The sequence below is a fragment of the Myxocyprinus asiaticus genome, chromosome 25 (assembly GCF_019703515.2).
Source record: "Myxocyprinus asiaticus isolate MX2 ecotype Aquarium Trade chromosome 25, UBuf_Myxa_2, whole genome shotgun sequence".
NCBI classification, from domain to species: domain Eukaryota; kingdom Metazoa; phylum Chordata; class Actinopteri; order Cypriniformes; family Catostomidae; genus Myxocyprinus; species Myxocyprinus asiaticus.
The window spans coordinates 3664370-3678290 of NC_059368.1; the positions used below are offsets into that span (position 1 = coordinate 3664370).

The 13921-nt window shown below is 38.6% G+C and overlaps 1 protein-coding gene across 4 annotated transcripts in view; it reads left to right on the forward strand.

Annotated features, from left to right (window-relative positions):
- Positions 1 to 13659, forward strand: part of kif13bb (kinesin family member 13Bb) — a 54866-nt gene extending 41207 nt beyond the window's left edge. For 3 of the 4 annotated variants that reach the window (XM_051654308.1, XM_051654309.1, XM_051654310.1), the window contains 12 exons: positions 408 to 463; positions 592 to 710; positions 1051 to 1227; positions 1328 to 1420; positions 3613 to 3762; positions 4268 to 4345; positions 4527 to 4580; positions 4746 to 4836; positions 5298 to 5431; positions 9378 to 9437; positions 10887 to 11997; positions 12176 to 13659. In XM_051654308.1, the coding sequence (XP_051510268.1) occupies positions 408 to 463; positions 592 to 710; positions 1051 to 1227; positions 1328 to 1420; positions 3613 to 3762; positions 4268 to 4345; positions 4527 to 4580; positions 4746 to 4836; positions 5298 to 5431; positions 9378 to 9437; positions 10887 to 11997; positions 12176 to 12408 (2356 nt within the window). In that variant the 3' untranslated portion in view covers positions 12409 to 13659. The remainder of the gene's footprint in view (positions 1 to 407; positions 464 to 591; positions 711 to 1050; positions 1228 to 1327; positions 1421 to 3612; positions 3763 to 4267; positions 4346 to 4526; positions 4581 to 4745; positions 4837 to 5297; positions 5432 to 9377; positions 9438 to 10886; positions 11998 to 12175) is intronic. The other variant, XM_051654311.1, reaches the window with a different exon arrangement.
- The last annotated feature ends 262 nt before the right edge of the window (positions 13660 to 13921 follow it).

The window sequence follows — 13921 nt, forward strand, 5'->3', positions numbered from 1 at the left end:
CCTTTATCTAGGCCAAGATGTCTGCCAGGCAGGCAGAGATTCAAGCAGTCACTGTGGTGTAGTTGGGCTGGAAAGACAAGTAGAGTTGCGTGTCATCAGCGTAGCAGTGGTAAGAGAAACAGTGTGCTTGAATGATGGGTCCCAGTGATGTTGTGTATATAGAGAAGAGAAGTGGCCCAAGCACTGAACCCTGAGGTACCCCAGAAAGTAGCTGATGTGGCTTAGACACCTCACCTCTCCAGGCTACCTTGAAGGACCTACCTGAGAGATAGGAATTAAACCAGTCAAGCACAGTTCCTGTGATGCCCAGCGAAGAGAGGGTGGAGAGTAAGATCTGATGGTTGACTGTGTCAAAGGCTGCAGAAAGGTCCAGCAGAATCATGTTAAGAGAATTTTGGTTCCTGCAGGGTTCCTGCGCCTGGTATGGAGACTCACATCCCTGTCATCTTCCTGGACCTCAGTGGTACTTATGATCTCAATTTTTACTGTACATTATAGAAATCATGTTGCATTAAGACATTAGGTAGTTATGTTATGCTTATTTCAGCTTCATTTCTCTGTGTCTGTCTGGATGTCTCTCATCGTCTACAGCTGATGACTTCCATGATCATCTATCTGCTCCTCTGGCTGGAGGTCTGGATGCTGTTCTGAACAGAGAGGAGAAGGACGACTTCCTGGACTTACAAATAGTCAAACACTATGAGAATGAGGTAATGATCCAGTATTTTACTTGTGCAGTGAAACAATGTTCCAAAGTGTTTATCTGGTGGTTAAGGTCAACATGAAGCCGTGTTTGCAACTCATTTTTACCAATAAAACCTTTTTTGTTTACCGATAAAACCTGTTGCTTGCCAAAACACAGATTGGAACATGTAAGAATTGATTTATCTCGTCACACTATTGCGTCGTACCTGCTTGGAACACAATGTTGCATTTACAGTTAAAGCAACTGGCAGACACTCTTACCCAGAATAGACTTTTAGAAACCGCTTTAGTTTTAACATGTAAAGTTTTGATTTCTGAAGTCAAGAGTTGTGTCCCTCCTCACAGGTGAAGGCAGAGGGGTCATGGGACTGTACCGTTCATGACAGTCCTGAGCTGAATCGAGCAGCGGGTCAGGAACACAGAGTTTATCTCACCGTCCGGACGGTCGTTCTGCTCAGTCACCCCACACAAATGCAGGTGGTCCTGCGCAAACGAATCTGTGTTAACATCACCGGACGACAGGTTTGACAATAAATATTCTAATGGTTTGGATTGCTGATGCTGTCTTTGTGATTTCAGTGGGGAGTTGTGATTTTTATTGGTCTGATTTTTCATTCTGCAGGGTTTTGCTCAAAGTCTCCTGAAGAGAATGTCTCACCGCAGCTCAGTTCACAGCTGTGGAGTGACGTTTGAGATCATCTCAAATATTCCAAGGGTACGTAAAGATGGAAATAATGGAAAAATATTTCACTGTAGAAGTCCACATCTGACCAATTAGAATAAAGTATTCTAGAGAGCCATAATAAAGTTATACGGCTCAACGATTTTTTTTTTTTTTGTCTGGATCTATTAAGTTATTAAAAAAAGACATAAAAAATGCAGTTTACATAAAACAATAAAGTTCTTCTAAGATGGACATGTTTTAAGTTTCCGAGTTCATGTTCATTTTGAAATTGTTTCTGGAGGTTAAAGTCAAAAATGTAAGTGGTGTTAAAAATTAATAAATAAATAAATAAAAGTTTAATTTAAAGCTGAAATTTTTTGAAAAAATAAATGTCGTCATAAGTAGTTTGGAATAATTTTGTTAATATTTCTTTAAAAAAAATTAGCAGTGTATCTTTTATATACAAATAAATATATTTATATACATATAATATTATTTATTATATTTACATACATATATATATATATATAATTGATGATTAAAAAATGTTTGTCCACCAAATCAAAGTCAGGTGGTGTAACCAACATTCAGTCAACCATTCTGTTGTCATGTGACAAATAATTTTATAAATAAAACAAAAACAACCTTAAAACAGAGAACCCTCAAGACTGGGTGTGAGGTTTTAAAAAAATCCCCAGATATTTTGGCATTTTTATGAAAGAGACAATTTGTTCATGTCAAATGGAGTAACCCTAAGAAAACACCTTGATGTTCGTGACTTAAAAATGCATGATATTTATAACAAATTTACATTGTCTTTAGCAGACGTTTTTATCCAAAGCGACTTACAAATGAAGAACACAGGAAGAAATTTGTCATACAAAATTCAACAATATCTGTAGTATTGCACTGCCAAGATCTCAGAGTAGCTGAAATATAATAGAAGCTAGTGCAAACAGACATTATTATTTTATTTATTTATTTATTTTACTATTATTATTAAGTGCAGCTAGTGTGGATTGGTTAAGTGCTCGTGGAACAGATGAGTTTTCAGCTGGTAAAATATTGTTTACCTTGAAAAACACTATGATTTTTAAAATTTTTTCTCTCCCAATTTGGAATGCCCAATTCCCAATGTGCTTTTAAGTCCTCGTGGTCACGTAGTGATTCGCCTCAATCTGGGTGGCGGAGGACGAATCCCAGTTGCCTCCGCATCTGAGACCATCAACCTGCGCATCTTATCACATGGCTTGTTGAGCGTGTTGCCACGGAGACACAGCGTGTGTTCCACCGCAGCATCCACACTCAACTCACCACGCGCCCCACCGAGAACGAACCACATTATAGTGACCACGAGGAGGTTACCCCATGTGACTCTACCCTCCCTAGCAACCGGGCCAATTTGGTTGCTTAGGAGACCTGGCTGGAGTCACTCAGCACGCCCTGGGATTCGAACTAGCGAACTCCACGGGTGGTAGCCAGCGTCTTGAAAAACACTGTATGATTGAAAACTTTTGAAATGAATGATTAAGTTGTGGACACTCATCCATATTAAACTAACTTTTATGTGATGGTTACACCACTTGACATTTTTAAAGTTATTAAATTCTTTTTTTTTTTATCTGTAGAAAGTGCTATAAATGTTTTAAATGTTGTTTGTTGCAACCTTTACAAATATTACTTTTCTACAAACTTGATGCGTGTCTTTTAAACTAGATTTTTAAAAGATTTCTCATTTTTATCATCCGGACAACCTTATTTGTTAAAGACCCATGTCTCATTTACTTGATACTAAATGCGAAACCCTTAAAGGGATAGTTCACCTAAAACTAAAAATTCTCTCATAATTTACTTACTGCCATGCCATCCCAGGTGTGTGACTTTCTTTCTTCTACAGAACACAAATTAGAAGAATAGTTCAGCTCTGTAGGGCCTCATAAAACAAGTGAATGGTGACCAAAACTTTAAAGCTCAAAAAAGTGCATAAAGGCAGCATAAAAGTAATCCATAGGAGTCCTTTTTTACTATAAATTCTCCTCCCTGCCCAGTTGGTGGCAAATCGGCAAAAGAAGAACTACTCTTGGGAGAGAAAAGCATTAGGAGATGCTGTTTGAAAGTGGAGATTTATAGTAAAAAAGAAAAAGGACTGATATTGCACCATCAGATGACTCTTGGTTACTTCAGCCTCAGCCAAGATGGCTCAAAAACAGCAAGTAAGCAGTTGTATATATGTCTGGTCTTAGGACATTCAGGGCTCAGAAGACAGAGAGATGCTCGCCCGACTGGCTGCCAGCACAGAGAAGTCAGGAACCGACAGTGAAGCTGCCATTGAGAAATATCTGAGGAGCGTGTTAGCCGTGGAGAACATCCTGACGCTGGACCGTCTCAGACAGGTCTGAAGAGATATCATGAGTCACACCATCTTCTCAAAATATACAACATAAGCTGTGTGTGTAATGCTGTAGTTTGACTTAGTTGTGTATTATGCACGAGCTGTAGGTCTTAATTAGGGTAGACACTGTTTATTAAATTTTTCACGAATGAAAGCAAGGCTGAAAAATAACCGTACAATCTGAGAAATGGGTTGTGCAATTAAATATCGTCAAATTGATACTTCAGCTAGCAAAAGATAAAAAGTATGTCACGCCAAAAGACATCCAGTTAACAAAAAACACCCCAAACATGATTTGTGATAATTATATATGATCGTGATTCTCAACCTTTTTTACTCAGACTGTACATTTATCCCTCGCCGCCTCGTTTTCAATCACAAAGAATTTAAATATGGTGTATACCCTGATTAAGACCTATTAATGTCCAAAACAAGGGTGATAAAGCTCTGTGTTTTGTATATGTATGCCTACACGTATCACTGTTATTGTGTTTTGATGAATTCAGGAGGTTTCTGTGAGGGAACATCTCACCGATAAAGGAAAGATGCCTAAACGTTGCCTCAGTTCACCCAATGTACACAGGGTAAGGCATGCAAACAGTGATTAAAATGAATAAAACAAGGATTACTGCATGTTGCAGTTCTTAATAAGGTTTTCATTTAGCTGGAGAGCATTCATTTTGGACCTTGGATCTTTTAGGACAAAATGCTTCTACAGGAAATCAATTAAATTGGTTTGAAAGCAATGATCTCTTCATTTTTCAGCTCTCTGGCAGCAGGAAAGACCTCTTCACCAGCCAAGACTCCGAAGACTATAAAGTACGTTTCTGAAAGGGGAAAGAAAATCTAAACATAAATAAAGTGTTATGAATATTCCCAAGAGGTTTGCATGAGCACCCTCTAACCATCGTCATGGCCGTCACCTCTTTGTCCAGTCAGATGTTCTGCTTGTTTAACTGTGATAACTTGCTTTGATATCTGTAGGGTGGTTTGGACAGTCGGCAGGAGATTTTTATGTTGACTTCATCCGCAAAGACACTTTCAGCATCATTACAAAGTCAAAGTCCTGATCCAGGTAACTGAAAATGGAAAATTGTTTGCAAAGCTGCTACTCTCTGTCTGTGTTTGGGAAGTTGACAAAACTATTGTGAGCATGCAGCTTTTTGACTTCATATTAATTGAGAGACTACATAAAATATTTGTACTTCAATTTCAGAATGCATCTGTCACACTGCAGGTCCATTTAAAATGAACTAATGAAGGCAAAAATGTGATTAAAAACTGGGGAAGTGATGGGTATCTGGTCACATCACCCTAAATATATGCTGTCCATTAGATTTTGATTTAGATTTTAACCTTAAATCTTAATGTTGATTATAGAAAGCTCACGGCTGCGTCAACTACCCGTTATTTGTGATTTGTTATCTTTGTGCTCTGCTTTTTTACTCAATTTACTTTCCTGCTCTTTTCAGTCTTCTGCTTTTCTCCCCTCTTTCTCATTTCTGTTCACTGATGCTCGAACCCGTGTTCCTGCAGGTCTCTCAGGATTCACTGCGTCTTATCTCTCCCCAGTTAAAGCTCTCGTGTCTCCAGTGCCCAAGATGTTCAAGTCTTTCTTATCAAAGAAAGAGGAGAAGAAAGAGCTGCCTCCACCTGCTGTCTTTGAGCAGGTAACAACTCCCATTGTGACTCATTACGACATCTTTATAATCAAAACTTTTTCAGAATTAGAGAAACTGTGTTGAGCAGCATTACACTTACGTGTAATGGTTTTTACATGTTTTCTGGATATGTACCATTTAAATGCCGCAGTATGTGAATTTGGCAATCCTTCAGTACTATGATAAAAATCAATGTAACATGATATTATCATCTTATATCATCACTGTACCATAGTACTGCTACAGTACGTTTTTGTAAGGGTATCCTTTGGTGCAAAAGCTCTTGGATGTGAGTTTATGGTTCATTATTACAGGTCACTAGCTAATCTGTTGTTAGTCAATCTTTGATTTACATAATTTATTTAGAATTGACCATTTATAAATGTATAGCATTGAGTTTATGCCCCATCTGTATTTAAATTGATTAGTTGTTTATATATACATTGCAAGAAAAAGTATGTGAACACTTTGAAATTAGCTGGGGTTTTTTTCATTAATTGCTCATAAAATGTGATCTCATCTTCATCAAAGTCACAAGTATAGACAAACACAATGTGCTTAAGCTAACAACACACAAACAATTATAATCTTTCATGTCTTTATTGAACACATCCCATTAAACATTCACAGTGCTGTGCAAAAAGTAAGTGAACACTTGGGTTTAATAACTGGCTGATCCTCCTTTGGCAGCAAAGGAGCATTTCTGGTAGCTGCGGATTAGACATGCACAATGTTCAGAAGGAATTCTGGACCATTCTTCCTTACAGAACTGCTTCAGCTCAGCCATATTCTTAGGATGTCTGGTGTGAACGGCTCTCTTGAGGTCATTCCACAGCATCTCTATTGGGTTAAAGTCTGGGCTCTGACTGGGTCACTCCAAAAGATGGATTTTATTTTTTTGAAGCCATTCTGTAGTGGAATTACTTCGATGTTTAGGGTCATTGTCTTGCTGTATCACTCAACTTCAACTGAGCTTCAGCTGGCACACAGCCACCCTGACATTATCTTGTAGGATATCTTGATAAAGCGGTTGGGGCAAGCGGTCCAGGCCCCGAAGCAGCAAAGCAGCCCCAAATCATGATCCTCCCTCCACCGTACTTCACCATTGGGATGATGATGTTTTCATGTTGGTATGAAGTACGTAGTGCGGCGTGTTTTTCCCAAAACAATTTGTGTCATCAGTCCACAAAACATTTTCCCTGTAGTATCGTGGAGTGTCAAGGTGGTCTTTGGCAACTTCAGGCACGCAGCAATGTTTTTGTTGGAAAACATGGACATCATGCCTGTTTAATGTTTTCCATAGAGTAGACACATGAACAGAAATGTTTACCAGTTCCAATGATTCCTTCAAATCTTTAGCTGTCACTCTAGGGTTCTTTTTTTACCTCATTGAGAATTCTGCGGTGTGCCCTTTGAGTTAACTTCTAGAGAGAGTACCCACAGTACTAAATCTTCTTCATTTATATACAATTTGTCTAACTGGACAGATGAATATCTAAGGTCTTTGAGATAACTTTGTAACCTTTTACAGCTTTATGCAAAGCAACAATTCTTGATCAGTTTTCTGAGATCTCTTTTTTGCGAGGCATCGTCTACATCAGCAAATGTTTCTTGTGAATATCAAAGTCAAAATGTTTGTGTACTTTTTATAAGTAAAAGTAGCTCTAACCCACACCTCCAATCTTCTTTCATTAATTGGATGCCAGGTTTGCCATCTCCTGACTCTAATTAGCTTCTGTTGATGTCATTAGCCTAAGGGTTCACATACTTTTTCCAACCTACACTGTGAATGTTTGAATGATGTATTCAATATGTACAAGAACAGTACAATAACACTGTGTAACAAATTTTATTTATTTATTTTTTTGGTTCCTGGGTAGTAAGTGTTATTTCCTAATTGCTTATGCCTCAAAAGTATAGAAAATGGCTATTATTCCCCACAGACTTTGCTTTTGTGACCAGGACAGTAATATTTAGAAATGTACCTATTTCCAATGAGAAAACGGGCGAATTTGTGTCTTTTCGTTCACAAAGTCAGAAAAAAACAACATGTCCAAATTAACATGTATTTATACTAAAGTAATACAAAAATGACTACAAGAGATTTAGAAGTGAGTAGTTTTTCGAGATTTACGATTATACTGTAAATCAATTTCACGAATCATCAGGTTCTCGTTGTACTGTCCTTGTCAAAGTCCAGTATATCCTGATAGAAGAGCTCGCCTTGCTCCTCCGAGTATGCTCCCATGTTCTCCTTGAATTTATCAAGATGAGCATCAAGGATATGGACTTTGAGGGATTTCAGAGGTGGAGCTGAGGAGAGAACCCCATACTACCCCAACCAAAAAGACCTCAACGACTTGATTAGAGATCTTGGTCTCACCAAGTCCAATGCTGAGCTTTTGACGTCTAGGCTCAAGCAGTGGAACTTGTTGGATGAAAGTGTGCAAGTCGCAGATCAGAGGAAGCGTCACCAACCTTTTTCCAGCTTCTTCACCTATCAAGATGGGCTCTGCTTCTGCCACATTGTGACCAGTCTGAATTGCCTGTAACCAGAATGAGTGGCACCCCTTAATTGACAGCTCATCCAGGAGCCTCAAAGCCGTGCTGCTCCATAATGGTAACAAGTACCCGTCTCTTCCCCTGGCTCACTCAGTGCACCTCAAAGAGGACTACAACAGCATCAAGACCTTGCTGGACGCCTTGAAGTATGATGAGTATGGCTGGGAGGTCATAGGAGACTTCAGAATGGTGGCATTCCTGATGGGTCTTCAAGGCGGTTTTACCAAGTTTCCCTGCTATCTTTGCCTTTTTGGACAGCAGGGACACCAAGGCGCACTACCACAGGTGCTGATGCCACCACTGCACATCAAATTGGGCCTTATGAAACAATTTGTCAGAGCTCTAGATAAGGAGTCGGCAGCCTTCAGGTACCTTCAAGACTTCTTCCCTAAGCTGTCTGAGGCAAAGGTCAAAGCCGGTGTCTTCGTCGGACCACAGATAAAGAAGATCCTGGAGTGCAATGAATTCCCCAAGAAGCTCACTAGTAAGGAGAAAGCGGCTTGGAACAGCTTTGTCGCAGTGATTCGGGGCTTCCTGTGCAAATACAAGGCGAAAACTATGTGGAGCTGGTTGAGACTCTGAAGAACTACAGCACAATGGGCTGTAGGATGTCCCTCAAAGTCCATATCCTTGATGCTCATCTTGATAAATTCAAGGAGAACATGTGAGCGTACTCGGAGGAGCAAGGCGAGTGCTTCCATCAGGATATACTGGACTTTGAACGCCGCACCCAAGGACAGTATAATGAGAACATGATGGGAGACTACATTTGGGGGCTGATTCATGAAATTGATTTACAGTATAATCGTAAATCTAAAAAAACTACTCCCTTCTAAATCTCTTGTAGTCATTTTTGTATTACTTTAGTATAAATACATGTTAATTTGGACATGTTTTTTTCTGACTTTATGTGAACGAAAAGACACAAATTCACCCGTTTTCTCATTGGAAATAGGTACATTTCTAAATATCACTGTCCTGGTCACAAAAGCAAAGTTTGTGGGGAATAATAGCCATTTTCTATACTTTTGAGGCATAAGCAATTAGGAAATAACACTTGCTACCCAGGAACAAAAATTGTGTTACATAGTGTAATCTGTGTGCTGTTAGTTCAATCAGATTGTATTTGTTCATTATTGTAACTTAGATAACAATCAAACCAGATTTTAATAAAAATTTAGTCCACATGCTTAGTCTTGCCACAGTATATATGTATATACAGAATATAATTACTGACAAACGAAAGCAAAATAATTCTAATTATTAAAAAAAAAAAAAAATTATTGCATTTTAAAACAGAAAAATGCTTGCAATTTTTATCAAGTTTGATCATGTAGTCTGGGATCCCTGGTAATATCTACATAGTATAATTTTTTCCTTTAATTTCTCCCAGAATGTGCCACGTATTATTGTGCAGTCTGTCAGTCTTGAAGACCTCAGCAGCTGTGAACTGGTAAATATTTTCATTTAGAGCTCAAGTAAACTATTTTTAAACAGATTGAACATTAAAATTATGAGAACATTTGGAAGAGATTAACATTCAAAAACCCAGTGGTTCCTACAAAAGACGATCAGAATCGACTTCCTTTGTAACCATATTTCCTGTCATTCCCAACTGCATGGATACTACTGAAGCACCTGACATACCCTCAGAAACTGTGTCTGACATCCAGGCAGTAAGAGTACTTTATTGTCCCAGTAATAAGTGCATTGTAAGTCGCTGAAAGCCATTATCGGTAGCTGTTTTGTATGTTTTCAAAAGCTCAGGGCCAGTAACTGGAAGTTTGCAGGTTTGATTCCCACAATGACCAGGAGTCGTACTTGTAAGTGTACTGGGAGTCACTTTGGATAAATGACTACTTACTAATTAATCTCCTGTTGTCAGACTGAAAACCAGCATTTAATTCCCAGAAAGGGAGAATTCCATCTTTGGCCACTTAGTGCATGTGTTTTGCTTTGCAAGTCCCTTTGGTAAGAGAGCATCTAAGGGGGAGTTGAGACTGAACGCGTTCTTGCGCTACAAAAAAGACAAGCGCAACAAATAGAACAGAATGCATTTTGGTAAGAAAGTATCTCACCATGTCTACAACAGACGCGAGTGGCCCGTTGCGTCAAAAGCATATCTTTTCCATTATTATCAATGATGTTGTCTACACTGGAAGCGTCCGTTGCATCGCATTGCGTGGAGCTGACAAGTAAACGGATGCGTCGTTCTATTGCTAACGTGCTGCAGAGCTACACCAGCAGCTTTATTATCCCGTCTGTCTGAAATAAAATTATATTACTTAACAAATATCATAGATGTCTTTCAGCCATTTGTTACCTATTTAAATAACTTGTGACTGTTGCATTTTAGCCAGCTCGTGATGTTTCTGGTCTCTAGTCTACTCATTTACTAATATAGACAGTTTTAGCAACAATAACATTACAATAATAATTCTATAATAGAAATAATATGTTTATACCGGTGGATTTACGTTAAAAAATAAAGTATGATACAGGTTATTTATCAATTTAATAGTTGGTCGGTGCTGTCTGCGCGTCATTTCGAATGTTCTCTTTAACGTTTTCAGTGTAGACCACCTCAAGCCGTTACATCACATCTCGTCAACGGACGCGTCCAGTGTAGACAGGGTGTAAGGAGCCGTTCAGTTCTAACATGTTCCTGTGCATTTTGGTAGGAAAGTGTCTGACACAAAATGGTCAAATACATCCGTCTAACGCATGTTTACATAGAAAATTAATTGAACAACAGCACAGAAGGATGCAAAAAAGTTGCGTTCTGTGTGAACGACCCTTAAGAACATTCATCTTTGTGTGTTTCTTTATTCTAGTTTGCCATTTCTAATACTCAGTATTGTAGATATGTTATTGATTAGCTTGATCTTTATGATCTTCTCAGGGCACTGCTGTAGAGACCCAAGTCTCAGAGAAGGTAGAGGAGGTTTCACCTTCTATTCTTCCAGAGGTCAAAGAGGTTCTTCCTCATTCTGTTCCTCCAGATGTTGAGGAGGTTCTACTTAGTTCTGTTCCACCAAATGTTGAGGGGCTTCAATCCCCTCCTCTTTCTCCAGAGGTTGAAGAGGTCCTACTTAGTTCTGTTCCTCCAGAGGTTGAAGACCCCAAGGAAAACCCAGTCGGTGATTCCACAGACAGCCCCATCAGTGATGTCTCAAGTGGCTACATATCCACGAGCATCTCCACAGTGACTCTCTGTGAGTCTGTTGTCTCGAATGGAGAACCTCCTCTCTCTGACAGCATGGAGCCCAACACTTCAAATAAGATGGAACCAAACACAGACAGTGAGATACTTCCAACAAGTAGCAAATCTCCAGAGTATCAAGCAAAGCTTAAACATGCAGACCTAGAACATGAAGAACAGATATCTACAGTATGCCAGACAACCAAAGACCAAAGGAGCTCAGAAGAGCATGGTCAAGTGTCTCCTCTAGATGAATCTCCTCAGACACTCCCTGTTGTTTCTGCAACTACACTTCAAGGAACCTCTGAAACCAACCACCATACTGAAATAGTCTCTACATCTGAACAAACCATGTCTTCAAGCACATGTTCAGAACCCACAGACCCATCAGCACCTTCAACCCCAACAGTACCACCAACGCAACCAATGACAACTGCGAAGCCATCGGCTCCTGCCCAGCGATTAGGACCTGAACCAAATGTAAAGCCCATTCCCATCCCCAACAGCAATCATTTCCATATCCAAAGAGTCAAGACCTCTGGTCTGAAGTCCTTCAAAGGCATCCTGCATGAAGAAGATGAGGAGGGTACAAAGAAAGACAACAAGTCTTTATCAGCATTGAGTTTATCTCAAGAGACACTGGAGATCCTTTCAGATTCTGATGAAAGCATTGAGAGTCCACCACCTGATTGGCTGAAGGAGGGGGAATATGTGACCGTGGGCACCAGTAAAACTGGAACAGTCCGATATGTTGGACCAACTGACTTTGGAAAGGGTATTTGGGTTGGAGTGGAGCTTGATGTGCCAGCAGGTTTGTATAATGTTCTTTGAGTCAATAGATAAGTAGAGAAAATCTGGTGCAATATTGTCAATAATTGGAAATTAGATATTTTCCAATGGTCAATGTTTCCTGAACCACTGATTTGCAGATTTTCTTTGCATCAACTCTTGTTAGCACTCAGGCTAATTATGTTGTTCTTTATTTGCAGGTAAAAATGATGGTTCGGTTGGTGGACGGCACTACTTCCACTGTAACCCTGGTTACGGCGTTCTCGTAAGACCAAATCGGGTCATGAAAGCAACTGGTACTGCTAAACGGTTCAGGCAGAAACGCAAGCAGAACCTCTCGGGATCGAGTCCCAACCTAGCGGCCCTCACTGCAATGGCCAAAGGAGAGGCTGGAACGCGGAAGGGGGAGAACAGGAAATCATGGGTTAGCTGAGGAAATCCTTCCATGATTCCAGTGTTGATGTGCGTGTACTGCCACTGTGAGGAGTTACTGGTGCAGCAGCAGTACTGGTATGACTCTGAAACACTACAACTGATACTTTGTACCTGCAGGGATGTAAATGTCGTGTGATTTACTCAGACATATCAACACTACTTAGTGCCTAGTGTTTTAAAACCTTCCATATGATTTGAGGCTAATTTGTTGCCTCAATAAGCAGTATTTTTGGTATTACGTAAATATATATAAAAAGTGCCATCTTTATCTGAACTCCTTAAAATTTAAAGTAGTAAGATTTGGGACTTTTAAAATTTTGATTCCCTGGAAAATCACGATACTGACAGATTCTCTGAATGTTTCTAATTTTATGATTTTATATTGTTCATTTTACTGTTGTGAAAAATACACACTTTGAGTTGCTTTTAAAACAAGAAGAGTTGGGCTTTTAAGGAATATTCCGGGTTCAATACAGGTTAAGCACAATGGACAGCATTTGTGCCATAACATTGATTAATATTGAGTCAGGCACTTATAATGGAAGTGAATGGGGCCAGTCCATAAATATTAAAATATACTGTTTCAAAGGTATAGCCACAAGAAGTAAACATTATACATGTTAACTTGAATTTAGTGTGGTAAAATCTCAATTGTACATGATTTTAGTGATATTTAGTAATAAAATTGCGTAGGGTTTAACGGCTCTGCATCGTCATGGCAACAAAGTTGAAATATTGAATATTACTTTACACTGATGAGGTAAAGTGAAATTATCACTCGAAAATCACTCAAATCTATAATGTTTACTTCTTATGGCTTTACTTTTACAACATGTGTATTCTAATGGTTATAGACTGTGGCCCCATTCACTTTCAAGTGCCTCACCACCAGGACCGCGATTTTTATTATATATATTTAATATTACATACACACACATATACAGTATATACAGTATATATGTGTATTTCTTTTATTTATTTTGTTTAGTTTTTTCAAATGAGTTTATCTTGTATTGAACCTTTGAATATTCACTTTTCTTCCTTTTTTTATTTTGGTTAATCTGGTGATTTAGTTCTGTATGCTCTCTTTGTTTGGTATCATGTTTTTATTTTTTCAGTGTGTATTTTATGATCAAATTGCTATTTCTGTTCATTTATTTTGCTATCAAATAATGACAAAAATAATGTTGAGGATTTTATATTTAAATGGTGAAATAAACTTTATTTTGTCTTTCCTTCATATACAGTACATAGACTTCTGTATGAAATATTAAAGATTTTATCTGGAATACAATATATATATATATATAACTTTCACTAGAGCCACATGCTGAGTGGGTTTCCTTTACATTTCTACTTTATATATAAAAAAAATTATATTACATGCAAATCTGAGGCAACACAATAGCAAGAATGAAACCACGCTCTCTTGATCATCAATATACCTTTATTCTCCAGAAGATAAAGTACTAAAATAAACACAAGTTTTAAAAAAAAAAAGTCATTTTAAA